This window comes from Leuresthes tenuis, unplaced genomic scaffold, assembly GCF_036924035.1.
Source record: "Leuresthes tenuis unplaced genomic scaffold, fLeuTen1.0.hap1 SCAF_12, whole genome shotgun sequence".
Classification (NCBI taxonomy): Eukaryota; Metazoa; Chordata; class Actinopteri; order Atheriniformes; family Atherinopsidae; genus Leuresthes; species Leuresthes tenuis.
The window spans coordinates 34435531-34463413 of NW_027325366.1; the positions used below are offsets into that span (position 1 = coordinate 34435531).

The window sequence follows — 27883 nt, forward strand, 5'->3', positions numbered from 1 at the left end:
CAACAGAGGAGGCGGATTTGGACTTGGATGTTCCCATGACAACCCAATACACAGCCAAGGCTGGCCGTGACGTAGAAGTGTTTATCCCACTGAAGGGACGCCCAGTTCCCAACGTCACCTGGCGTCGTGGTGACCGCAACATGGCTGGTGACAACCGCTACACCATCAGCAGCACTGAGAGATCCACCACACTCCTCATTCCCAAGGTCACCCGCGATGACTGCGGAAAGTATTTGTTGGAGATTGAGAACGGTGTGGGAGAATCCAAGATAATCACGGTTTCACTCAAAGTTCTTGACAGTCCATCCACCTGCCAGAAGCTAATGATCAAGAACGTGACAAGGGGAAAGCTGACACTCAGTTGGGAGGCTCCTATCGTCGATGGCGGCTCTCCTGTCACTAATTACATTGTGGAGAAGAAGGCCTCCACCATGAAGGCTTACCAGGTGATCACTGCAGAGTGCCTCAACACATCTTACAAGTTGTCAGGCCTGGAGGATGATATCGCTTATTTCTTCCGTGTGTCTGCTGAGAACGAGTTTGGTGTTGGTGACACCTGTGAGACCACTGAGCCTGTCAGAGCGACAGAAACTCCAGGAGCTGTTAAAGAACTGGTGATGGTAGACTCCACAAAGACCTCTGTAACCCTGCAGTGGACCAGACCCGACCATAACGGTGGCAGCCACATCACAGAGTACATCATTGAGAAGAGAAGCCAAGAGGAAGTCAACTGGTCAGTAGGTGCGACATGCAAGCGCTGCACCTGCGAGGTGACAGGACTCAAGGAGAACACCATCATGGACTTCAGAGTGTTTGCCAAAAATGAGAAAGGAAGGAGTGACTTCTCTCAAATTGGTCCAATCACAGTGATGGATTTCATCATTCCACCTGAAGCAAGCCTCAGTGATTACCCCAATGGAGAGCTTGCTGTTCGTGTTGGTCAGAACATTCACATTGAGCTGCCCTTCAAGGGTAAACCAAGGCCTGCAATCAGCTGGCTGAAGGATAACCTGCCTTTGAAGGAGAGCGAGAAGATCCGCTTCAGGACCACTGACAACAAGACTGCAGTCACAGTCAGAGGAGCCAAGAAGGAGAATGCTGGCCAGTACACCTTAGTCCTGGACAACAGAGTTGTCAAGAACTATTTTGATATCAATGTGATCACTCTGGGGGCCCCTTCACCACCTGTTGGTCCCATCCGCTTTGATGAGATTAAAGCTCAGAGTATCATCATCTCCTGGGATGAGCCTAAAGAAGATGGAGGTGGCGAGATCACCTGCTACAGTGTGGAGAAACGTGAAACCTCCCAGGCCAACTGGAAGATGGTCTGCTCCAGTGTAGTCAGGACCACCTTCAAGATCCCCAACCTCGTCAAAGGAACCCAGTACCAGTTCAGGGTCCGTGCTGAGAACAAGTACGATGTCAGTGAAGCACTCGTCTCCTCAGAGATTATTGCCCAGCATCAGTACAAAGCTCCAGGTTCACCAGGAAAGCCGGTCGCCTACAACATCACCAGTGATGGTATGACCATCAAGTGGGAGGCCCCAGAGTTCGATGGAGGTTCCCCCATTTTGGGTTATCATGTTGAGAAGAAGGACAGGAACAGCCTCTTATGGCAGAAGGTGAACTCTACCATAATCTCCAACAGAGAGTACAGAATCATTGGTCTCATAGAGGGCCTGGAGTACTCCTTCAGAGTGTATGCTGAGAACAACGCCGGACTCAGCCCTGTCAGTGAACAGAGCAAACATGCTCTCGCCATCTCCCCTGTCGGTAAGTCCTACATCTGTCTGTGTGCTCTGTGCATCTGCCTTGTGCAGAAAAATAAGACTGCTTTGTATATTGTTTCATTCACTAAATATTCACCTTAAATAATTTTTTAACTGATTTCCTCCTTCTCATCTCCATTAGATCCCCCTGGCACCCCGGTTTGCATCGATGTAACCAGAGACTCGGTCACCCTGCAATGGGACATTCCAACGCGAGATGGTGGCAGCAAAATTGTGGCCTATAGCGTGGAGAGACGTCACGGCCGAGGCAAATGGCTGCGATGCAACTTCACTGATGTCAGTGAGACTCAGTTCACTGTGACCGGTCTGTCCGCTGGAGACAGATTTGAGTTCAGAGTGATTGCCAGAAATGCTGTTGGCACAGTCAGTCCACCATCGAACTCCTCTGGATACATCATGACCAAGGATGAGAGCAGTAAGTATATTCAAGTCCAAAGAAAAATACATAAAGAATGTCAATTTCACCTCTTAAATCCCTTTGATTGTGCTGATTTCTAATCATTTTGACTTTGTTTGTGTCTGCAGTTGCTCCTGAGATCGAGTGGTCTCCAGACCAGGTGGTCACCCTGAAGGCTGGAGAGAACGTTAAGCTCCGCTGCAGCATCACTGGACGTCCAGTTCCACAGGTTATGTGGTACAAGGATGGCAAGGAGATTGATAAGAAAACAATGATTGACATTGAAATCACCACTGGCATTGGCACCAGCAGTCTGTTCATCCGGGATGCCGACAGGGACCACCGCGGAATCTACAGCGTTGAGGCCAAAAACAGCTCTGGTACAAGGAAAGCTGATGTTAACGTCAGAGTACAAGGTTGGTGAACTAAGACAGTGCTCATTGCTCATTTAAATTCCTTTATAGTTTCCAAAGTAACCCCATAACTCTCCATGTCTGTGCAGATACACCTGGACCAGTTGCGGGTCCAGTCCGCTTCACTGGCATCACAGCTGAGAAGTGTACGGTGTGGTGGAACCCGCCGGAGAATGATGGCTGCGCTGCTATCACCCACTACGTGGTGGAGAAGAGGGAGACATCCAGACTCTCCTGGGCCTTGGTCACATCCAAGTGTGAAGCTTGTTCTTTCAATGCCACCAACCTCATCAAGGACAATGAGTACCAGTTTAGGATCTCTGCTGTCAACAAGTTTGGTGTTGGTAAACCACTGGCTTCTGACCCAATCATCGCACAGATGCAGTACAGTAAGTAAACTCCCTCCAACGTTGTCTGTCTGAACAATTTAAAACTTTTCTATCGACGCAATCTCTTTGGTGGTGAACAGAAAACTGCCCTCACAGTCGAAACATTTGCTCTGTTCTCCAGCTGTACCCGATGCTCCTGGTACTCCAGATGCAACACACGTGACTGGAAACAGCATCACCCTGTGCTGGACCAGACCAAGGTCTGACGGAGGCAATGAGATCAAATGGTACATCCTGGAAAGGAGAGAGAAGAAGAGCCTGAGGTGGGTGAAGGTTTCCTCTAAGAGACCCATCACAGAGCTGAGGCAGCGTGTCACCCATCTCACCGAGGGCAATGAGTACGAGTTCCGTGTCATGGCTGAAAATGGTGCTGGTGTCGGACCGTCCAGCAGCACCTCCAGACTCTTCAAATGCAGAGAGCCAACCAGTGCTCCCAGTGCTCCCACTGTGATCAAGGTAGGATTCTGGGAACTATACAATGTTAAGGCTGTGCTTAAGTTCTGCTTTTTACACTTTAAATATGAGCAAAAATCTGATCAGAACCACAAACATTCATACTTTTCTTGTTGAACAGGTTATTGACTCCACAAAGTCCTCCGTCACCCTTGAATGGACAAAGCCTGTCTTTGATGGTGGCATGGAAATTATCGGCTACAATATCAGCATGTGTAAAGCCAGCCTGGAAGAGTGGCACAGAGTCAACAGCCAGATATGTATCCATAATAGGTACACTGCCAAAGGCCTGATACCTGGAGAGCTGTACAAGTTCAGGGTGAGCGCTGTAAATGGATCTGGAGAGGGCGAAGCGTCAGAACTGCCAAACCCTGTTCAGGCTCTGGACAGACTCACATCTCCTGAAATTGACATCGATGCCAACTTCAAGCAAACTCACATTGTTAAGAATGGCGGGACTGTCACTCTGCATATTGCTTTCCGAGGAAAACCTGCTCCACTTGCCACCTGGTCGAAGGCCAACGGTGAGCTTCCCATTATGGCTGATATCAACACCACAGATTCATTCTCTACTCTGACTATAGAGAGTTGCACCAGGTACGAAGCTGGAAAATACACCCTGTCCCTCGAGAACAACAGCGGGCACAAGTCAATCACATTCACTGTTAAAGTGCTGGATACTCCTGGGCCTCCAGGAGCGATCACCTTCAAAGATGTGACCCGTGGGGCCCTGACAATGATGTGGGATGCCCCCTCAAATGACGGCGGAGCCCGAATCCACCACTACCTTGTAGACAAGCGTGAGGCAACCCGCCTGGCCTGGCAGGAGGTCAGCAACAAGAGCTCTCGCCAGATGATCAGGGTAACTGGTCTGGATATTGGCGTGCCATACTTATTTAGAGTAACCGCTGTGAACCAGTATGGCCAGGGAGAACCTCATGAGATGACAGAGCCCATCATTGCCACAGAGGAACCTGCACCACCCAAGAGACTAGATGTTGTCGATACCTCCAACTCGACCGCCTCTCTGGTGTGGCTGAAACCCGAGCATGATGGAGGCAGCCGCATCAGAGGCTATATTGTTGAAATCAGAGCTAAGGGCACTGACCTCTGGGTTGTTGCTGGAGAGACAAAGTCACAGAAGATGCTGGTGGAGGGTCTGATCGAGAATACAGAGTATGACTTCAGAGTGAAGGCCAAAAACGATGCTGGAATAAGCGAGCCTCAGGGCACGTTTGGCTCTGTGGTCATCAAAGAGCCTCTGATTGAACCAACTGCTGACCTCAGCAGCATCACCAACCAGCTCATCACCTGTAAGACTTCCAACACCTTCACAATCGACATCCCTATCAGTGGCAGACCTGCACCCAAGGTCACATGGAAGCTGGAGGAGATGAAGCTGAAGGAGACCGACAGAGTCTCCATCAAGACCACGAAAGAGAGAACCACTCTGGTGGTCAAAGACAGCAAGAGAAGCGACAGCGGCAAGTACTACCTGATCCTGGAGAATGCTGCTGGTGTGATGACATTCACAGTGACCGTGGTCATCGTCGGAAGACCGACTCCACCCACGGGCCCTGTGGAGATCTCAGGAATCTCCTCAGAATCCTGCACGCTGTCCTGGTCCGAGCCAGCTGATGATGGCGGCACTGACATCACCAACTACATTGTGGAAAAACGGGAGTCCGGCTCTGCTTCCTGGCAAGTGGTGAACTCCAGTGTGAAGAGGACCACCATCAAAGTGACTCATCTTACCAAATACATGGAGTACACATTCAGAGTGTGCGCTGAGAATAAGTTTGGAGTCAGCAAGTCCATCGAGTCTGCTGCTGTTGTGATCGAGCATCCGTTTAGTAAGTTCTGAGCAACAGTCCTGATTTTCTATTTGCGTGTGCTAAAGTTTAACATCACTGATAATCACTTTGATTTCACAGTTCCACCAAGTCCTCCAACTCGTCCAGATGTGGTATCTGTGTCAGCCAATGCTATTAGCATCAAGTGGGATGTGCCATATGCTGATGGTGGCAGTAAGGTGACAGGCTACTGGATTGAGAAGAAGGAGAGGAACACGATTCTGTGGGTGAGGGAGAACAAGCTGCCCTGCCTGGAGTGCCATTACAAGGTTTCAAACCTGATCGAGGGCCTGGAGTACCAGTTCAGGGTGTATGCCATGAATCTCGCCGGGCTCAGCAAGGCCAGTGAGGCCTCCAGACCAGTGTTGGCGCTCAATCCTGTCGGTAAGTCTTTGTGTTCTATCTACTCAATGGCAACCAATCACCTAAAGTCTTTGTTTATCCCAGACCCCAAAAAGCTGTGAATAAAGCCACGTTAAACAATAACCTGCCCCCCCCCCCGGCTCAGATCCTCCTGGTAAACCTGAGGTGACAGACATCAGTCGCTCCACCGTGTCGTTGTGCTGGACTGTACCCTTCAATGACGGTGGCAGTAAGATTGTCGGCTATGTGGTGGAGAGAAAAGTCTACAGCACTGACGAGTGGGACGACAACCGCTGGCTGAAGTGCAACTACACCACAATCGCAGAGAACTACTTCACAGTCACCAGCCTGGATGAGGGAGAGACCTACGAGTACCGCGTCATCGCCAGGAACGCTGCTGGAGTCCACAGTGTGCCGTCAGAGTCCACTGGACCGGTCACATGCAAGGATGAATACTGTATGTTCTGATGTTTCTGGTGTTTGCTCTTTCAGTTTAGATTAGGCTTAGATCATGCTTGAAGGTAAAATCAAATTCTGTTTCCTGCAGCTCCTCCAAAAGCTGAGCTCGACAGCAAGCTGATAGGTGAGACTGTCACCGTTACTGCTGGCTCTGACCTGGTCCTGGACGGCGCCGTGGGTGGTAAACCAGAACCTACGGTGTATTGGTCCAAGGGTGACAAAATTTTGGAGCTCGGAGAGAAATACTCCCTGACCTACACATCCACCAGAGCCATGGCTGTCATCAAGAACTGCGACAGATACGACACGGGCAGATATGTCCTCACTGTGAAGAACGCCAGCGGAATCAAAACGGCATCCGTCAGCGTCAAAGTTCTGGGTGAGCAGCCACGAAAAGCTTTTCGCAGATCTACTGATTTCAAAATGATTAGATTATCTGATGCATGAGTGTGTCAGGAGATGATCTAAGTCTCGCTATGGGTCCTCAGACACTCCCGGGCCCCCGGCTGGAGAGATCGTGATCAGCAGAGTGACAGAGGAGAAGTGCACGGTGTCCTGGAAGATTCCCCTGGAGGATGGGGGAGACATTGTCTCCCATTACATTGTAGAGCGTCGGGAGACCAGCCGCCTCAACTGGGTCATCATGGAGACAGAGTGCAAGACGTTGTCATGTGTCAGCACCAGGCTGATCAAGAGCAACGAGTACGTCTTCAGAGTCAGAGGCGTCAACAAATTCGGCCCTGGAGTTCCTCGGGAGTCTGATCCTGTCATTGCCAGAAACGCCTACAGTAAGCTTCAACATTTTTATGAAAATAATTTGCTCTTATGACGTTTCTACAGTAAAACACATGTACTCACTGAACTCTCTCGCCTGTCTTCCTCAGCTGTCCCATCCCAGCCGGGCGCACCAGAGGCCATGACGGTGGCTAAGGAGCACGTCATCATCGAGTGGCTGAAGCCTGAGAGCGATGGAGGCAGTGAGATCAAGAACTACATAGTAGATAAACGAGAAAAGAGCAGCACCAGGTCAGATCAAGCTTTAAAGTGTTTCAACCAGAGGTTGTCAGTTCTCACTGTCTGAAATAAGGGCAGTTATATTCTGTCTCTCAATCTGTCCTCCGGTTCTTTGTTCAGGTGGACTCGGGTGAATAAGACTTACACCATCTATGACACCCGTCTGAAGATCACAGGCCTGCTGGAGGGAAGCGAGTACCAGTTCAGAGTGACAGCTGTCAACACTGCTGGAGACAGCCACCCGAGCGACGCCTCCGCATACATTCTCTGTAAAGACCCCACATGTAAGATACTTTTGTTTTAACTGCATTTCACGGGCCGTGGGGGGTATCTTCTACTTGGTGGAATGACAGAACAAACATCTGGAATATTTGCAATAATATAATAATAATATAATAATATTCTTGTAACCACAGATACCCCAGCTGCTCCATCCACTCCCCGCATCTCTGACACAACCAAGCACAGCATCAGCATGACCTGGACCAGGCCCATGTATGACGGCGGCTCAGATGTTACCGGCTATGTGGTGGAGATCCTAGAGGAAGGCATCGAGCAGTGGTACCGTGCCACTGCTAAGGCTCTCAAGACAAACGAGTATGTGGCCGCTGGCCTGGCATCCAATAAGAAGTACAGGTTCAGAGTGGCTGCCATCAACGGCAATGGCACTGGGGAGTTCAGTGAACCGAGTGCCGAGGTCGAGCCACTGGAGAGAATCGGTGAGTCGGTGCAGATTTTTACACCAGTAACTATACACTGCGATCAAATGAAACAATCCATTTAGCTATTTGAAGTGACTTTATTCTAACACGGGATGTTTGTCATTCAGTTGAAGCAAACTTCTGTCATCCTTCTGGGGGCAGATCTGTATCAGTGTCGTGTTCCAGCTTGTTACACAATAATTGGTCCAATAACTCACTGGGCTTCCTCCTCTCAGAAATGCCTGACCTGGAGCTGGATGATGACCTGAAGAAGATCGTGTGTCTGCGTGCTGGCGGTACCCTGCGTCTGTTTGTGTTTGTTACTGGCCGGCCAACACCAGTGGTGGCCTGGAGGAAGACGGGTGTGGAACTGCAGAGCCGTGGGTACATTGAGACCACAGACAGCTACACCTCACTAATAGTGGAGAAGGTTGATCGCTACGACTCAGGAAAATACATTGTGGAGGCAGAGAACCCATCTGGCAAGAAGACTGCCACCATCCTGGTTAAAGTCTACGGTATGTCATACTAAGTTTCCACAGCTAACATATGAATTTAGGGATTATTAACATCTCTTCAAGGACATCGGCAAACACACTCATATCTTAACTCTGCCCTCTCCAGACACTCCTGGTCCTCCAAGCTCAGTGAAGGTGAAAGACTACACCAAAGAGTCTGTTGTGATCACCTGGGACGTCCCGAGCATTGATGGTGGCGCTCATGTCAGCAACTACATCATCGAGAAGCGTGAAGCCAACATGAAGTCATATAAAACCGTCACCACAGAATGCAGGAAGACCCTGTTCAGGATCACAGGTTTGGAGGAGGGTGCGCACTACTTCTTCAGAGTCCTGCCTGAGAACATCTATGGCGTCGGGGAGCCCTGCGAGACGGCAGAAGCAGTGCTTGTGTGTGAAGTACCATCGGTACCAGTGGACCTCAGCGTTGCTGATGTCAGCAAGTCTTCTGTGACTCTGCACTGGGAGAAACCATTTTATGATGGCGGCAGCAGGCTGACAGGCTACATCATCGAGGCCTGCAAAGTGGGCTCAGACAGATGGAACACAGTAGCCACGGTCAAGGCCTCAGTGTCCCAGCACACCATCCAGTCCCTGATAGAGAATGACCAGTACCTGTTCAGGATTCGAGCAACCAACAGCAGGGGAGCCAGTGAGCCCATGGACATCATCACACCAGTCACAATCCAGGAGATCAAAGGTGAACATCACAGCACCCAATAAAGCATCACTCGTATTACTCTTTTTACTAAACTTTGCAAAAATTCACTAAATATAATAAACATGTCTTGTGTCTTCCAGTGATCCCAAAGATTGATTTGACCAGCATCCCTCAGAAGATCATCCAGGTGCACCGTGGCAAACCTATCGACCTCAACATCCCTATAAAGGCCAAACCACAGCCGGTCTGTTCCTGGTACTTCGGCGGTGTTAAGCTGAAGGACAGCCTGGACCGCATCAAGATTGACAGCAACGGCAAATACACCCACCTCGTCATCCGTGAAACTACCATCAATGACACTGGAAATTACACACTGGAGGTGAAGAATGCCATTGGCATGGCAACCGAGGTTATCAAGGTCATCATCCTCGGTAAGGAGACAGTCTACATACAAACAAATGTTATGGACTGATTAGAGCGCCAAAAACGCAACAAGCTTTGAATTCAGGGGCTCATTCAAGGGATGAAACTTTCAACAGATTCTAAATAGATGTTTTTGTTTCTGTTCAGACAAACCCGGTGTCCCACTTGGTCCCGTAAAGATCGAGGAGGTTGATGGTGTTTCAGTTACAATCAGCTGGGAACCTCCAGAGAAGGATGGCGGTGCCAACGTCAGCGGCTACGTGGTGGAGCAGCGTAACGCCCACCAACCAGGCTGGACCACCGTTTCAGAGTCAGTGACCAGAGCCTGCTTCAAGTTCACCAGGCTCTCCGAAGGAACCGAGTACGTGTTCCGTGTTGCTGCCATGAATCGCTTCGGGGTTGGCAGCTTCCTGCAGTCTGAGGTGGTGGAGTGCAAGAGTGCAAAGAGTGAGTTCACTTCCCTGCTATCTGGATGTTTTAGCATGAAGAATTGTTCGAGACTCTACCACATTAAAGATTCTTGAAAGCAAGAAGCAACTCCCGGATACTTTGTCAGCCATATAACAACCAAATGGCATTTTGCTTCTACAATGAAATTATATTATTTTCTACCCCAAAGAGATATTTCCAGATATTTAATTCAACTTTCTCTCTGTTTTTTTTCATAATTTCTTTGTGTATGTAGCCATTCCCGGACCTCCAAGCAGGCCAGAGGTGATTGATGTCACTCATGAAGGCATGACCCTGACCTGGCAACCACCTGAGGACAACGGTGGCTCCACTATTGCGGGCTACATCATCGAACGCAAAGAGGCCCGGTCTGACAGGTGGATGAGGATCAACAAGAACCCTGTCACCATGACCAGGTACCGGTCCTCCGGACTGATTGAAGGCCAGGAGTATGAGTTCCGTATTACTGCCATCAACTCCAGAGGAGCTGGCAAATCCAGTGAAAGCTCCGACGTTACGGTCGCCATGGATCCTATCGGTATGTGATACAAAGCTCTGTGTCTTTTACTATTATTACAGCTAAGGAGATTATGTTCATCAAGTCTCTCTTTGCTGTTGAACAGAACCTCCAGGTCCTCCAATTCAGCCCAAGGTCACAGACAGCACCAGGACTTCAGTAACTTTGGCCTGGCTGCCACCTGAAGAAGAGGGTGGTTCTATTATTACTGGATACTTCATCGAAATGCAGAAGGTGGACCAGGTAGAATGGACTTTGTGCAACACCACACCCACCAAGATGTGCGAGTACACGCTCACCCACATGCCCCAGGGCGCAGAGTACAAGTTCAGGATCATGGCCTGCAATGCTGGAGGCGCAGGAGAGCCTGCTGAGATTCCTGGGGTGGTTAAAGTCCAGGAGATGCTTGGTAAGAGAACACATTTGCATAATTTATGAAGCTGATGAATTGGTGTCAGTTTGAAGTCACGTTTCCGTCATCATACTAACCTACAATGAATCTGTGACTCATACAAAAAATATTCTGTTTTCCTCAGATTATCCTGACTACGAGCTTGATCGTAAATATGAGGAAGGCTATGTGGTGCGGCAGGGTGGAGTCATCCATCTGTCCGTACCCATCAAGGGTAAACCCCTCCCAACAGCCAAGTGGACGAAGGACGGTCGCGACATCTCACATCGGGCCATGATCGCCACCTATGACGACATCACTGAGCTGGTCATCAAAGAGGCACACAAAGATGACACCGGTACCTACGACTTGGTGCTGGAGAACAAATGTGGCAGGAAGGCCGTATACATCAAGGTGAGTCCCACATCTGGCAGATTAAGAAAATGTTTCTGACATTAATTTAAAGAAATCCACATGGCTGGAATGTAACGTTCTGTATGTCTTTCAATTCCAGGTGAAGGTGATCGGCCGCCCTGATGCCCCAGAAGGACCTCTTGAATTTGATGACATTCAGGCCAGATCAGTACGGGTCAGCTGGAGGCCTCCTTCAGACGATGGTGGTTCTGATATCCTGGGTTACATTGTGGAAAGGCGAGAGGTACCAAAGGCTGCCTGGTACACAGTGGATTCCCGGGTAACAGAGAACTCTCTGGTGGTGAAGGGCCTGAAGGAGAATGTCGAGTACCACTTCAAGATTTCTGCTGAGAACCAGTTTGGTGTTAGCAGATCTCTCAAGTCGGAAGAATCTGTCTTACCAAAGACACCACTCTGTGAGTAACATGTTTAAACCCATTAGAAATGCATACGAGACACACTGTACCTCTGAAACTCTGACATGAGTCCATATGAAGAGGCACATGTTGACTTTACTGATAACATGCTCTGCTACAGGTCCACCAGAACCTCCCAGCAACCCACCAGAGATCATGGATGTCACCAAATCTACAGTGTCTCTGTCCTGGGCCCGGCCTCGCGATGACGGAGGCTCACGTGTCACAGGGTACTACGTGGAAAGAAGGGAGGTGTCGACAGAGAAGTGGGTCCGACACAACAAGACCCACATCACAACCACCATGTTCAACACCACCGGTCTCATCCCCGACGCAGAGTACATGTTCAGAGTGGTGGCTCAGAACGACATTGGGCTGAGCGAACCGGGTCCTGCTTCAGAACCTGTGGTCTGCAAAGATCCATTTGGTGTGTTCATATATCTTTATACCGATTTATCCATGATTGAATTATTGAACTAAATAGAAAATGAAATAGTGGTATTGGTAAAGTAGTGAACATTTAAGAGCTGAGCACTAACTTGTCTGTCTCCCTTTAGACAAACCCAGCCAGCCAGGAGAGATCGACATCATCTCTATCACCAAAGACTGCATCACCATCCATTGGCTCAGGCCTGAGCATGATGGTGGCAAAGAGATCCTGGGTTACTGGATTGAGTTCAGGCAGGCTGGAGAGAGCACCTGGAAGAAATGCAACAAGGAGCGCTCTAAGGATCGTCAGTTCACCATGGGCGGCCTGATGGAGGCTACAGAGTACGAGTTCAGAATCTTTGCTGAGAATATGGCAGGACTCAGCCGACCTCGCCGCACACCCATGGGCATTAAGACCAAACTGAGCGGTGAGCTGCTGCAGACTTCAGGAGCATTTATATATTTCTTTAAAACTATTTGAAATATCTGAATGAAAATGTTGCACTCACAATGTGAAATAACGCTGTCAGCATTACTCCACATTCTGAAGCAAAAAGTCGGAAATGCATTCCAGATGTAAGCTTTGCATTTTTCTGCAGTTGGTGAAGCTCCAGCTCTGAAGGAAGAGATCCAAGATGTAACCACCAAGCTTGGCGAGTCCGGCACTCTGACCTGCGGCATCATTGGCAGACCTCTGCCTGAGATCAAGTGGTACCGCTACGGCAAGGAACTGATCCAGAGCCGCAAGTACAAGATGAGCTCAGATGGCCGTAACCACTCCCTCAGCATCCTGACAGATGAGCAGGAAGATGAGGGTCTGTACACCTGCAGGGCCATCAATGAGGCCGGTGAGATAGAGACCAGTGGCAAACTTCGTCTGCAGGCCGCGCCCCAGTTCCACCCAGGCTTCCCCCTGAAGGAAAAGTACTATGCCGGGGCCGGCACCAGCCTCCGCCTTCACGTTGTCTACATTGGTCGTCCCATCCCCCAGATTATGTGGTTCTATGGCAAGAAGCCTCTGAATTCATCCGAGAACGTGATCATTGAAAATACGGAAAGCTACACCCACCTGGTGGTGAGGAATGTGCAGCGACAGAGCAACGCTGGCCGCTACAAGGTGCAGCTCAGCAATGGCTTCGGAACCATCGACACGGTCCTGCGTGTTGAAATACAAGGTAAAACCAGACTGTAGAGAACAGGAAATTATCCAAAACAGTGCATCTTTCCAGGGAAAACATCTATATAAGCGTATGCAGTCAAATGAAAGTCGATAATGGAAAAGTCTTTGCGTGTCTTCTTCATGAATATTAGGCAAAAGTATGAAGAAATAAATGCTTAGAAAAACATAAAAGCGGGTAGTGATTTTTTTCTCCTTTGTTTTTTCCAGACAAACCCTGCATCCCTGAGGGCCCTGTCGTTGTTGATGCCCTGCTCAAGAGCGCAGTTATCATCAGCTGGAAGGTTCCAAAGGATGATGGCGGGTCTGTGATCACTAACTACATCATAGAGAAACGTGAGGCCAAAGAGGGAGAACAGTGGCACCTGGTGTCCTCCTCCATCTCTGGCACCACCTGCCGTGTTCCCAACCTGACGGAGAATGCCGGCTATTACTTCAGAGTCTCTGCTCAGAACCAGTATGGAGTCAGCGAGCCCCTGGAGATCCCCTCAGTGGTCATCGTCAAGAGTCCATTTGGTAAGCCCATTCATATTTTATTTTCCAGTTGTGATTTCTGTAGCTCCACTTCAAACAGGCAGGATGTGAGCACTTCTGACTTCCTTTCTTTGTTTCTCAGATAAACCTGGCATTCCCCAGCAGCCCTTCATTATCAGTGCCACCAAGGACTCCTGCGTTGTGTGCTGGAAGCCTCCAAGCAGTGACGGTGGAGCTAAGATCACTAACTATTACCTTGAGAAACGGGAGAAGAAACAGAACAAATGGATGTCTGTAACAACTAAGGAGATGGTGGAGACCAAATATGAAGTCACGGGCTTGATTGAGGGCTTTGAGTATGAGTTCCGCGTCAAATGTAAGAACATGGGTGGTGAGAGCGACTGGAGTGAGATCTCTGCACCCATCATTCCCAAGTCCGAACAGGCTCCTCGTGCTCCTGCGTTCAGGGAGGAGATCAGAGACATGACTGTCAAATACCATGCCAACGCCACCTTGGTCACCAAGGTACCTGATTAAAATCACATCGTTTTCATGAATTAACTCTGTTTTCAGCTCTTGTTCAGCAGGTTTTTTAACCTGTTCATTTTTCTTTGATAAGGTGGTGGGGTATCCAAAGCCTGTGGTCAAATGGTACCGCAGTGGAAAGGAAATCCAGGCAGATGGAACCAAAATCAAAGCACAGGAATTCAAGGGTGGATACTACCAGCTGGTCATCACTTCCGCTGATGAGAATGATGCTACGGTTTACCAAGTCAGAGTAACCAACTCATCAGGATCCATCTCTGCCATGGCTAACCTGGAGGTGGAAGGTAAGACTCGCAAAATAAATCTTGCCCTTAATTCCTCGAATCCATCTCCTAATATCCTCTGTGATAGCAATTTAAATAACATTTTTGTTCTTTTTAATTCCAGTTCCTGCAAAGATCCACCTGCCCAAAGAGCTCCAGGGAATGGGTGCAGTACACGCTGCGCGTGGTGATCACATCACCATCAAAATCCCCATCACTGGAAAGCCTGAGCCAGCAATCACTTGGCAGAAGGGCCAGGAGATCCTCTCCAACTCTCCATACCACCAAGTCATCACCACCAGATCTTTCACCTCCCTGGTGTTCCTGAAGGGAGTCCAGAGGAAAGATACTGGCTACTATAGCATTACTGCGAAGAACAGGTTTGGAACAGACAAGCAAACCATTGAGGTGGACGTGGCTGACATCCCTGATGCTCCAAAAGGACTTGTGGTGAGCGACATCGCAAGAGATTCCATCACCCTGACATGGGAGCCCCCTGCCAGCGATGGTGGAAGCGACATCATTAGCTATATTGTTGAGAAGTGTCCCACCACTGCAGACAGGTGGATCCGTGCCGGTCAGACTGCTGACTGCAGCTTCACCATCATTAATATATTTGGAAAGACCAAATACCAGTTCCGTGTTATTGCTGAGAACCAGTTTGGCCTGAGTCCTCCTTCTGCACCAACTGAGCCCATCACCACCAAAGAAGACAAGTCTGTGTTCAGGAACTATGACGAGGAAGTGGACGAAGCCAGAGAGATCACCAAGGAGGAGGCTCTGTTCTACAAGGTGAAGGAGCTGTCCTCCAAGTACATCATCTCAGAGGAACTTGCTCGCTGCCAGTTTGGAGCAGTCCACCGCTGTGTTGAGATTGCCACAAAGAAGACTTTCATGGCCAAGTTCATCAAAGTCAGAGGGACTGACCGGGAGTTAGTTCTTAGGGAAATAGAGGCCCTTAATATCGCAAGGCACAAGAATGTCATCTACCTGCATGAATACTTTGAAAGCATGGAGGAGATTATTCTGATCTTTGAATTCATCTCAGGAGTTGACATCTTTGAGCGCCTTGGCATCAGCAACTTTGAGCTTTCAGAGCAGGAGATTGTCCGCTACCTGAGACAAGTCTGCTCTGCTCTAAAGTTCCTACACAGCCACAACTTCGGTCACTTCGATATCCGCCCAGACAACATAGTCTACACCACGAGGAGAAGTACCAACATAAAGATTATTGAGATGGGTCAGTCTAGGCTGCTGGTGCCAGGAGAAAACATCAGAATGCTGTTTTCAGCTCCAGAGTACTACGCCCCAGAAGTCCACCGCCATGACCTGGTCACAACAGCCACCGATATGTGGTCTGTTGGCGTGTTGGCATATGTCCTACTCAGTGGCCTTAATCCGTTTGCTGCAGAGTCCACAACAAAGATGGTTGAGAACATTTCCAGCTGTGAGTACATCTTTGACAGCGAAGCATTTAAGGACATCAGCGTGGAGGCAATGGACTTTATAGACAGACTTCTACTCAAGGACAAGAAGCTACGTATGACTGCTCACGAGGCTCTCGAGCACCCATGGCTCAAGATGAAGATTGAACATGTCAGCAACAAGGTCATCAGGACACTGAGACACAGAAGGTACTATCAGTCTCTTGTTAAGAAGACTGAAACGATTGTCTCAGCAGCTCGTGTGGCATATGGAGGTGCCTTCAGGAACCAGAGAGGACTGGCTGTGGGGAAAGTTAAGGTTGCAACCGAGTACCACGGCCTCCGTGCTGGCCCAGTCATGCATGGCTCTGCAGAGGAAGGTGGCCATGTCAGATTTACCTGCAGCATTGTCAGCTATGACAAGAGCACTCAGGTGTCGTGGTACTTTGGTAACCGTCAGCTGCACCCAAGCCCCAAGTATGAGATCTCTTACAGCAAAGGTTTTGCAAGCATTTATGTGAAGGACATTGAAGAGAGCGATGATGGTGTCTACAGATGCAAAGTGGTGAGTGACGATGGAGAGGACAGTGCCTATGGAGAGCTGTTTGTGGAGACTGTGAGGAGCATCAGAGAGCACTACATCAGCCGCACCATCAAGAAACTGAGGAGGAGAGTTGACAAGACTAAACTCCTTCAGAGACCACCAGAGTTCACTTTGCCTCTCTACAACACCACCGCATACATCGGGGAAGATGTGCGCTTCGGTGTCACTATTACCGTGCACCCAGAGCCTCATGTAGCATGGCTTAAGAATGGAGAGAGAATCAAGGCAGGAGATGATGACAGCAAGTACACCTTCACCAGTGATAAGGGCCTGTACCAGCTCAGGATCCACAACCTGGACAAGAGTGACGAGGCTGAATACACCGTCATGGCCCACAACAAGTTTGGAGAAGACAGCTGCAAGGCCCGGCTCACTGTGATTCCTCATCCTGTAGCGGAGGAAACTATGAGGCCCATGTTCAAACGTCTACTGGCTAATGTTGAGTGTGTGGAGGGCCAGAGTGTCCACTTCGAACTCAGAGTCTCAGGAGTCCCGAGTCCTACTCTGAAATGGGAAAAGGATGGTCATCCACTACAGTTTGGTCCCAAAGTTGTTGTCATACAGGAGGATGTTGACTATCACATCCTTCACATCAGACAGACTCTTCTTGAGGACTCTGGTGTGTACAAAGTTACTGCAACCAACTCCACCGGCTCCGCAAGCTGCCAGGCAACACTGAAGGTGGACCGCCTTACCTACACCAGGAGAGAGTACAAGAGTGAGGAGGAAAAGTACAGACACATTCAGAAACAGATCGAAAAAACCAACAAGATGGCTCAGCAGATCGCTGCCACCGAAGAGGTGCTACCTTTTAACCCCACAGCTCAGGAGGCCCTCAAATTTGCTGCAGAAGTGTACAAACCTGCAGTGAGCACCAAGAACATCGAGGGCGAGTTCGATATCAGGGAGGAGAAGACTGAGACCAAGAAACTGGAGGAGGAGAGGAGGATGTTCTTGCCTTATGAGATTCCTGAGCCTGTGGTTCATGATCCCAAAGCTCTGGATGAGGACAAAGCTATCAAACAATTTGTACCTCTGTCTGACATGAAGTGGTACCGCAAGCTGAGAGATCAGTATGAGATTTCAGAGAGGACGGAGAGGGTTGTCCAGAAGAGGCAGAGACGTATTCGTCTGTCCAGGTGGGAGCAGTTCTACGTCGTCCCACTCCCCAGGATAACTGACCAATACAGGCCAAGGTGGCGCATTCCTAAACTCACTCTGGATGATCTGGAGACTGTTAGACCGGGACGCCGCTCACCCTCTCCTGAGTCTGAGATCTCCTTCAGATCCAGGAGGAGGTCTCTGGGAGACCTCAGTGATGAGGAGCTGATGGTGCCTGTGGATGACTACTTGTCCGTCAGAAGGTCAGAGGAGGAGAAAATGATGCTGGAGGATGAACTGGAGCTCGGCTTCTCTGCCTCTCCTGTTGGCAGCCCTGTCCGTGTCGAGCGGCGTGCGGTGGAACACGAGGAGAGGAGGCAGGTAATCAGGCACGAGGCTGCTGACGTCACTGAGACGAAGAAGAAACGCACCGTTTCTCAGTTTATGAGGAGGAGAAGGTCTCTGTCTCCAACTTACATTGAGCTGATGCGTCCAGTCTCAGAGCTGATCAGACCAGCACGTGCCAGGCCTGTGGAAGCAGAGGCAGAGATCGTGGAGAGGAGGTCGCCCACCCCTGAGAGGACCCGTCCTCGTTCTCCCAGCCCCATCAGATCCGTGGAAAGATCATCCCGCTCCTCCTCTAGGTTTGAGCGGACGGCCCGCTTTGACATCATGTCCCGTTACGAGGCCAGAAAGGCTGCTCTGAAATCTGAGAGGAAGTACCAGGTCGTCAGTCAGACGCCTTTCAGTCTGGATCACGCTCCACGTGTGACTGTTAGGATGCGCTCTCATCGCATCCCAGTCGGCCAAGACACCAAATTCACCCTGAACATCCAAACCAAGCCAGAGGCTGAAGTCACATGGTTCCACAACGGAACTGAAATCTCTGAAAGCACTGAGAAATACATCTTCACCAATATGAGCGGCGTGTTGTCCATCACCATTCTGGAGTGTCAGGAAGAGGACAGCGGCACATACCGCTGTGTGTGCTCCAACTCCAAGGGAGAGGCGTCAGACTACGCCACTCTGGAGGTGTCAGGGGGCGGCTACACCACCTTCTCCTCGCGTCGCAGGGATGAAGAAGCTCCCAAAGCACACGTCCCGGAAATCACTCGGATTGACCACTATCACACCTCCCACTTCAAAGCAGGATATGCCTCCCAGACACACCTTGAAGTGGAAGAGAGCAAGTCAAAGATAACTGAGACACGTGAGGTGGTAACGCGTGAAAGATTTGGTGCCTCCTCTGAAAGGTTCTCCTCTGCTGAAAGATATGACTCCTCCATCAAGTATGCCTCCGCCGAATACCTGTCGTCCAGTTCTTCCTATTCATCAGAAAAGTTTTCTCTGACTGGGAAGCACGCCACATCTGAAACTAAACTGAAGTCTGCTGCTGTTGCTGAGGTAGTTCACAAGGAGAAACCTTCCCTCCCTGCCAAAATCCTCACCAAGCCCCAGTCTGTGACTGTTGCAGAGGGAGAGACAGCCAGATTCTCCTGTGATATTGATGGGGAGCCTGCACCTACTGTAACATGGATGCATGAGACCACAACCATCGTCTCATCTCGTCACATCCAGGTCACCACTTCTCAGTACAAATCCAGCCTGGAGATCTCCTCTGTGACAACTTCTCATGAGGGCAGTTACACGGTGGTGGTGGAGAACTCAGCCGGTCGACAGGAGGCTCACTTCACTCTAACCATTAGGAGGCCAGCTCCCAAAGAGGAGGTCAAGGCTGTCAAATCACCTGAGCCACCTATGAAGTCACCTACACCCAGTGTTCCAACACCAGAACCTGTGGTTGCATCACCTGTTCCCTCCGTTACTTCTCCCGTTCCCAGCGTCAAATCCCCCGAACCCTCAGTTACATCACCAGCTCCAAGTGTCAAAACTCCTGAACCAAGAGTAGCATCTCCTGCTCCAGGTGTGAAGTCTCCTGCTCCAGGTGTGAAGTCTCCAACACCAAGTGTGAAGTCTCCTGAACCAAGTGTAGCATCTCCTGCTCCAGGTGTGAAGTCTCCAACGCCGAGTGTGAAGTCTCCTGAACCAGGTGTGAAGTCTCCAACGCCGAGTGTGAAGTCTCCTGAACCAGAGGGAATTAAATCTCCGCAGCCACCCGCACCCTCTCCGGCACGCAGCCTAAAATCACCAACTCCAGGTGTGAAATCTCCAGAACCGGAGGGACTTAAGTCACCACGTGGTATAAAATCTCCTGAACCCAGACTCAAGTCACCAACGCCTCTGAAATCTCCAGGGGGTGTGAAGTCACCAGAACCTGAGGAGGTAAAATCCCCTCGTGGTATTAAATCTCCAGAGCCCTCAGGACTCAAAACACCGAGAGGTCTCAAATCCCCAGAACCTGCAGGAATCAAAACACCGAGAGGCATCAAGTCCCCAGAACCTTCAGGCATCAAGTCACCAAGAGCCTTGAAGTCCCCTGAGCCCGAGGGCGTCAGGTCACCTCCCAGGATGAAGTCTCCTCCCCCCATCATGTCCCCCAAGAGGGTTGTGTCTCCTCCCACCGTGAAATCCCCAACCCCAAAACCTCCCAAAGTGCTGAGTCAGCTAACAGCTGAGGCCTTTGAGGGCTCGGTCAGGATGTCCTGCGTCTGTGAGAGCAGCGTCCGGGAGGCGGTGTGGTATGTCAACGGAAGGAGGCTTTCACAGAGCAGCCGCTTCGAGATGCACTACTCTGAGGGCTCCTGCAGCCTCCTCATCCAGGATCTGGCAGAGAGTGATCAGGGAGAGTACACCTGTGAGATGACCTCAGATGGAGGAGTATCCAAATCCTCCTTCTCCTTCACCGGGCAGGTGTTTCAGTCCATTCACAAGAAGATCACAGCCTACCGTGAGCAGCAAGTGGCGCTGAAGGGTGAGAATCCTCCTGTTTGCAGCAACATTTGATCCATTTTCATGTTTAGCTAAATTAATTCTGTATTTTAAAGTCTTTCTGGAGATAAACCTGTTTGGTGTTTTCATCTTTCCTTCAACAGGATCAATGATGATGAGCCAGAAGGAGTCATCCTCCTCTATGAGCTCATCCCTGATGACGAAGAAAGAAGTCCACATGGTGGAGGAGTCTTCCTCCTTTTCTTCCTCTGCCCAGCAGACAATGATGTCATCCATGATGGAGTCCAGCTCTTTCAGCAGCATGGCAGCTGAGATGAAGTTTGAGACCATGTCCATGTCCAGCATGTCCTCCATGGCATCAGAGACGTACGCCATGAGCTCCAGCAGCCTCACAGAGATGGCGGCCCACATGGAGGGGTCCTCAGTGAGAGCAATTGGTGAGCGATGTTCATCTGTCAAACAGTCTGTAACAGATAAGGTAACTTTGTTACCTTTGAGTCGCTGGGCAGAAGTGTGCTATTACTTTTCTCTCTCATGACTCGAAAGGAATAGCGGATAAATGGGAAAAAGCGGGCAAATTGTCAATGGGAAAATGAATGGAGAAGGCCCAAAAGGAGGCCCACATTGGAGGCCTCATAACTCAGCCACACAGCGTCACACACACATCATTCAAAGTTTGTGTGTGACAGGAAAGACTCAGCTTTAACTGTGGTAAAGGGCTTGTTAATAGCTTATACAGCTTTGACACAACGGCAGTTTACGTTTTAGGTGTCCAGAGGAGGTCGTCTCATGTCGGTTACACTCTAACTCTCACTCTAAAAATCTTTAAAAGAACATTTCTCGAACAAATGCCTCTCACGTCCAAAATATCTGCCTGATCTGGATAAATTATAGATCAAAACGTAGGTATTTTAGTTGTCTTTCACCCAATGTGACTTTCATTGAGCTGGGCCTCACAGATTTCTCACAAATCACCTCTGAGTGAAGAGATGGAACATTCCATCCCATTATAAAACGGCCGAGCCCTGAAATCAGTCGGAAAAATCATTTTAAAACTGCCATAATAAAGGAGCCATGGGGGGTAGAAGAATAAAAAGTGTCTCCTCTCTTCTACCAACACTCAAAGTGCTTTAAATAACGAAGAAGGAAACCAAACCTCGTTTAGTTTCGTCCCTGAATTTAAAAACCAAATATTTAAACTTGTGGAATCAGAGCACACTCAAGCGTTTGTTTTTATGTCTTCCAGGTTCTGCTCCGAGGATCGAGGCTCTGCCGGAGGACATCAGCATTGAGCCGGGCAAAGTTCTGACGGTCGCCTGCGCCTTCTCCGGCGATGCCAAACGCATCGAGTGGTCACGCGGTGGCAAAATCATCGAGGTCACCGCCGGTGGACGTTTCCACATCGAGACCTCTGAGGATCTGACCACCCTCATCATCACCGGAGTGAAGGAGGAAGACGCCGGCGCCTACACCCTCAAACTGTCCAACGAGCTCGGATCCGACTCAGCGACTGTTCACATCAGCATTCGATCAGTGTAAAAACATCTAATCTTCAAACTTCCCCTTTTCCCTTCTTCCATGCCTTTTTATTTATTAATTGAACAAAGAAATCTACTTGATAAAGATCTGGATTATTCTTGTAAATATGAACTATTTTTGTACCAAACTTGACATTAATTTATGCCAAACTAGACTAAAGTCTAAAGTTGTTATAAAATGTGCCATATTGGACAATTATGACTTAGGATGTTTGAACCTCTTTTCTGTGACATGTACATAATGTATATAGCCGAGTTTACCGGTTATGGGAAATGTATGCATTGTTATTTATGACAATAATATTAACTGAAACTAAATGAAACTAAATGTAGTTTAACAGGAGAAAGTTTCACCAGGAACGAATACCCTGTTAAACAGAGAAACTAAACTCTGTGCCTCAACGAGAAGTTGAAGTCTTAAGATTGCCTCAACGGGTAGAGAGGCTCCCTGTTGATGTTCTGAACCAGAGACAAAACTATGACACACTGCTGGAGAGAGCAGTGCTTTAGCATTGGAACAGGAGCGTGAGATCCTGAGTGCTGTTTGCATCACCCTCATGTAAGCAGGACGACTGGACCTCGCGCTCCGACTGATTATGTCATACCGCCATGTCAATGACACGCTCACAGTGCGAGCGGCCTGCACTGCCTGAGCATAAGTGTTTCTTTTTTGTTTTGTGCTCTGCGTCTGGCAAACGACCGCCGGCTCGGGCTCTTCCCTTGTTCCATCAACCTGGCCAATCACATGAATCCAGAGTGGTGCTTGTTTGCAGAGGCAGAGCTGCCTCTTGGAGGTGTGCAGTGTGTGCAGTGTGTTAGTTTATAGAAGTTCACCTGTCAGCTGGGCGGCACCGTGCACGCCTACCAGCTGAAACCAGCGCCTGCTGCGCTCAGCCACGGTGGAAGGAGGCGTGTGTCGTCCTGCACTTTGGTTGGATTGAAGTTAGTTTTAGACTATTTTTGCAACCTCCTCGAGTTTTTCTCCAATTATTGATTTAATAAAGCATGATTATCAGCACTACAGGATGCCTCCGTCTGATTATTTGAAGCTTCTTGTTGTTCAAAAAGCACAATAACAGCACTTCATTTAAACTTCATTTAAACTTCATTTAAACTTCATATAAACTTCATTTAAACTTCATTTAAACTTCATATAAACTTCATTTAAACTTCATACTGAAGGTCATTTGTTCATTTTTGCCGATCTATAGCCTCATTTTCCCCTTGAATATCAAGTTCAGGGCTACATCCATCCATCCATCATCCATCATTCATCCATCCATCCATCCATCATCCATCATCCATCCATCCATCCATCATCCATCCATCCATCATCCATCATCATCCATCCATCCATCCATCCATCATCCATCTATCTCTTTATCCATCCATCCATCCATCCATCCATCCATCCATCCATCTATCCATCCATCTCTTTATCCATCCATCCATCCATCCATCCATCTCTTTATCCATCCATCCATCATCCATCTATCCATCCATCTCTTTATCCATCCATCCATCATCCATCTATCCATCATCCATCCACCCATCCATCCATCCATCCATCATCCATCCATCCATCCATCCATCCATCCATCCATCCATCCATCATCATCCATCCATCCATCCATGCATCCATCCATCCATCCATCCATCTATCCATCCATCTCTTTATCCATCCATCCATCATCCATCTATCCATCATCCATCCACCCATCCATCCATCCATCCATCCATCATCCATCCATCCATCCATCCATCCATCCATCCATCCATCCATCATCATCCATCCATCCATCTATCCATCCATCTCTTTATCCATCCATCCATCCATCCATCCATCTCTTTATCCATCCATCCATCATCCATCTATCCATCCATCTCTTTATCCATCCATCCATCATCCATCTATCTCTTTATCCATCCATCCATCCATCCATCCATCCATCCATCCATCTATCCATCCATCTCTTTATCCATCCATCCATCATCCATCTATCCATCCATCTCTTTATCCATCCATCCATCCATCCATCCATCCATCCATCCATCCATCATCCATCCATCCATCATCATCCATCCATCTATCCATCATCCATCTATCCATCCATCTCTTTATCCATCCATCCATCCATCCATCCATCCATCCATCCATCCATCCATCCATCATCCATCCATCCATCATCATCCATCCATCTATCCATCATCCATCTATCCATCCATCTCTTTATCCATCCATCCAACATCCATCATCCATCATCCATCATCCACTTTTCTTATGCTTATCTGAGATCAGGTCGCGGAGGCAACAGATCCAGGAGGGAAATCCAAAAATCTCCGCAGCAACACACTCTGGGGAACCCTGAGATGTTCCCAGGTCAGATGGGATATATAATTCTTCCAGTGAGTTCTGGGTCTGATCCAGGGCCTCCTCACAGTTGGACGTGTCTGAAAAACTTCAGACAGGTTAACTGCTCAGCTCCTCTTCACCAAACGGACCGGAGCAGCGCCCTCATTGCTGCTGATGAAGCCCCGATCCGTCTGTCCATCTCTGACTCACCATCACTGGGAGCAATAGGGTGTAAGTGGTGTTGACATGTGAAGCTACCAGCAAATTGCATCATTAACTCCTGTGGGTTTGAATCCTGGCTTGACTCATAAATTTGATGTTTCCTTCTTTATTTGAAACATATTGGGAATGACACGTTGGTCTTTGGAGAAAGGTGGGATGTAATGCAAAGGAAAGGCGAGAGCACCACTGATCTCAGGATAAAACGTACAAAACAAACTTCACCGCAGTAAACACAATAGAGTTAGAAATGACTTAATGCAGGTCTGAAGGAAGGCCAACCATCGGGTTTTCATTTGCAAATCTTCCATTGAGAAATACTTTTTTCCTGTCTATTCGCTTGCTTCAAACTCCAGTCCACTTGGTGGCGATAATGCAGCTTTGAGCTGGTTTACCTACTGCTAATGAACCTTCTTTTGGTCAAATCTGGGTCCCTCTCTTTTAAATGAAATTGGAATCCTCTTCTTCTTGTTTGTCAGTCTGGACTGAAGTCTGCAACGTTTGGATGGGCTGAACGGGAGCGCATGGAGCAAACATTTGGGTTCGTGCACTTTGATATCAGTCAGTTACAATGACCTTGAATATAGAACTATTACAGACTTACTGTGAATGTATAGTTGAAAAGGTAAATGAACAGGAAAAGATTTGACTTGAGATGAAACTACTGTTTTGAGGTTAGGCTGAGATTGGGTGAATAAAAGTATCTTGCATGTAAACTCTATTTGAGACCAGCTATGGTCTCAAATGTAAGCCAAACAAAATAATTTTCTCTCCTTTTTGAATTTGTCTGTCTGACTTGTTTGCGAGACAGCCTGCAGAAAATGTTATATATGTGTGTATATGTATACACACACATATAACACTTTCAAAATGACAAATTCAAAAAGTATATATATTTATCCATATCCATACATTTATCCATATATATATACATATATATCTGGATAAATGTAAGGAGAAGGCTCAGTGTGCTGAGTCCTGTTAGTTTGGCGCCATCTGGTGGCCAAACGTCGGTGTTGCATCAGATCCAGGACCAGCCTTTACTTATTCTCTGGTTAAATTGCGACACCTACTGTTTAAGATGGATTGCTGCCACTCCTCTATGCTGCAGTCTCAGTCGGACTAATTAAAATGAATGAATGAATTTAAGACAATTACCACAAAAGTGATTGGTAAACCGTATTTACAAAAATAACAATCCCAAACAACATATACATATTCACCAGTATTAGCTCAACATGGCATTATATATTCATTTATAAATTTGAACAAAAATAGAAAATAATAACATAAAAAAGATTTCCAACTGAATAAACTTAAGTTTAAATACCTTCAGATATGACATTAATTAATGCAAATTATCTAGGGAGAATGAAGAAGTAAAACTTATTCATTCTTATTTATTCTCCCTCTAATTGCCCTTATAGTAACCTTCCTGTTTGATTTCTATGCTTTTGTCCAAAATTCACAATAATAAAAAAATATATAATAATAATTAGATAAATATATATATATATATATATGTATATATATATATTTATATATACACACACACACGTACCAAACAATATTCAAACCTCTACAACAACAACCCCATAGCAGGCCGAGGGGTAAAATAAGATAAAATCGAGAAAAAGATCTTTTCAAACCCAGTTTTTCTGTTTCTGATGTTTTCTGTTCTGATGTTTCCCTAATAACTATTTCACCCTTTGTGTCCTTGCCTCAGCGGTATGATTCAAACCAGGAGTGTGCTCTCCCTGTGATGCCCATGCTAGAGAGTATGAACAAAAGGATGCTGTGGTTGACGGTGTAAAATGCAGCTGATAAGGCGAGCAGGATAAGAACTGAGGACTTAGCTGTCGCTCTGGCTTCTTTTAAGGCTTCTGTCACAGCCAACAGAGCCGTTTCGGTGGAGTGTCCACTTTTAAACCCAGATTGGTTTGGGTCAAGGAGGTTGTTTTGTGAGAGGTAATCGTTGACCTGCTTAAAGACCTTTTCAATGATTTTAGACAGAAACGGGAGGAGAGAGACCGGCCGATAATTCTCCATGAGTTGGAGGGAGGGAAGGGAAGGCTGTATTACTCTTTCGTGCTTTTCTGGAAACTGTCCCACTTAATGACAAGTTGAGCTCACATGTCTGTAACTCCCTCCAACCTGAGGATGGCCACAACCAGTGTCCGGCCTGTCTCGGGGGTGAACACCTGAGGAGATATGTCTGACAACCCATGCATGAACTGTAGGTTCAGTGGCATAAGGGCTAGACTGGCAGAGGTGGAAAGGGATACTGCGCTGCTAACCGCTAGCTAGAGTGCAGACCTGGCAGCACCTCGGGGACAAGGACACAGACACAATACGACCTCACAGGGACTTTCTAAGAAAGTTAAGAAGGTGGACACTTTGGCTCGCAAAGTGGGCACTCTCTCATCTGAGTTTGCTCAGATTAAGGAGCTTCTGCTCAATCTTCAACCTGATGATAAGGGATCAGCTCCAAGTGGTGACTCCACCACAAGGGACTCACCTTGTCGGGATATTGATGTGCTGTCAACTGCAGCTTCCTGCAGTTTGTTTGATGGTGAGGGCGACGGACGGGACGAGGAGAAAGACTCAGTTTCTCGAGCCTCTGACGATTTGTCTCAAGGGTCTGATAGTTCATTGCGTGGATCAGAAGCTGCCCATGCCACAATGAAACCAGCAATTCAGATGGCTTTTGTACACCTGGGTCTGGATGACTCTCCGGTCACAACAGATCCTTCGAGTGCTTTTTTTAGGCAGACGCCACAGCAGCTTTCTCGGTTCTTTCTTCAAAACGCTACATTGAAGAGCTCCAGCGCTGCTGGGCAGATCTAAAATCATTGTGTCATCACACCAGTGATTGCAGGAATTTGGCGGCCATGCAGGAGGCAGGCAGCTATGGGTTGAATCGTATGGCCCCAGTCGATTCTACCATTGCCTCTTTGATAGTCTCACCAGATGAGGCTCTCAGACCTGATGCCCGCTGTCCTCAGTGCCGGCTGACCAATGATCTCCTTGTTAGGGCTTATAATACAGCGGCATATATGGGTCGTATTGGTAATTCCTTTTCCCACCTTAGCCTGGGCCTGTCTCAGATCCTGCAGGAATCTGGTGTAGACTCCTCTGCTCAGACCTTCAGTGACGCATCCCTTCAGACTTTTGCATTCATGTCCAGGGAGCTTAGAAGGTTGATGTCAACTGTGACGCCGGCACGCCGCCAAGTCTGGCTGGCGCAGTCCTCTCTGTCGGAAGGGTTTCACCGTACTCTCCG

The 27883-nt window shown here is 48.3% G+C and overlaps 2 protein-coding genes across 2 annotated transcripts in view; one reads left to right on the forward strand and one right to left on the reverse strand.

The window, feature by feature from the left end:
- Nucleotides 1–22772, forward strand: part of ttn.2 (titin, tandem duplicate 2) — a 196714-nt gene extending 173942 nt beyond the window's left edge. The window contains exons 230-259 of the mRNA XM_072397655.1: nucleotides 7–1773; nucleotides 1912–2205; nucleotides 2316–2603; nucleotides 2690–2989; nucleotides 3111–3445; nucleotides 3564–5295; nucleotides 5377–5679; nucleotides 5804–6115; nucleotides 6206–6496; nucleotides 6606–6905; nucleotides 7002–7143; nucleotides 7252–7415; nucleotides 7548–7850; nucleotides 8069–8350; nucleotides 8457–9050; nucleotides 9152–9442; nucleotides 9582–9881; nucleotides 10120–10422; nucleotides 10508–10810; nucleotides 10938–11206; nucleotides 11307–11622; nucleotides 11744–12049; nucleotides 12180–12479; nucleotides 12651–13226; nucleotides 13439–13744; nucleotides 13845–14227; nucleotides 14322–14532; nucleotides 14636–20512; nucleotides 20634–20927; nucleotides 21737–22772. Of these exons, the coding sequence (XP_072253756.1) occupies nucleotides 7–1773; nucleotides 1912–2205; nucleotides 2316–2603; nucleotides 2690–2989; nucleotides 3111–3445; nucleotides 3564–5295; nucleotides 5377–5679; nucleotides 5804–6115; nucleotides 6206–6496; nucleotides 6606–6905; nucleotides 7002–7143; nucleotides 7252–7415; nucleotides 7548–7850; nucleotides 8069–8350; nucleotides 8457–9050; nucleotides 9152–9442; nucleotides 9582–9881; nucleotides 10120–10422; nucleotides 10508–10810; nucleotides 10938–11206; nucleotides 11307–11622; nucleotides 11744–12049; nucleotides 12180–12479; nucleotides 12651–13226; nucleotides 13439–13744; nucleotides 13845–14227; nucleotides 14322–14532; nucleotides 14636–20512; nucleotides 20634–20927; nucleotides 21737–22029 (17735 nt within the window). The 3' untranslated portion in view covers nucleotides 22030–22772. The remainder of the gene's footprint in view (nucleotides 1–6; nucleotides 1774–1911; nucleotides 2206–2315; nucleotides 2604–2689; nucleotides 2990–3110; nucleotides 3446–3563; nucleotides 5296–5376; nucleotides 5680–5803; nucleotides 6116–6205; nucleotides 6497–6605; nucleotides 6906–7001; nucleotides 7144–7251; nucleotides 7416–7547; nucleotides 7851–8068; nucleotides 8351–8456; nucleotides 9051–9151; nucleotides 9443–9581; nucleotides 9882–10119; nucleotides 10423–10507; nucleotides 10811–10937; nucleotides 11207–11306; nucleotides 11623–11743; nucleotides 12050–12179; nucleotides 12480–12650; nucleotides 13227–13438; nucleotides 13745–13844; nucleotides 14228–14321; nucleotides 14533–14635; nucleotides 20513–20633; nucleotides 20928–21736) is intronic.
- The window catches only part of LOC140319808 (uncharacterized), a 481384-nt gene that overhangs the window by 432789 nt on the left and 20712 nt on the right, over nucleotides 1–27883 (reverse strand). The gene's annotated exons all lie outside the window — the stretch shown is intronic.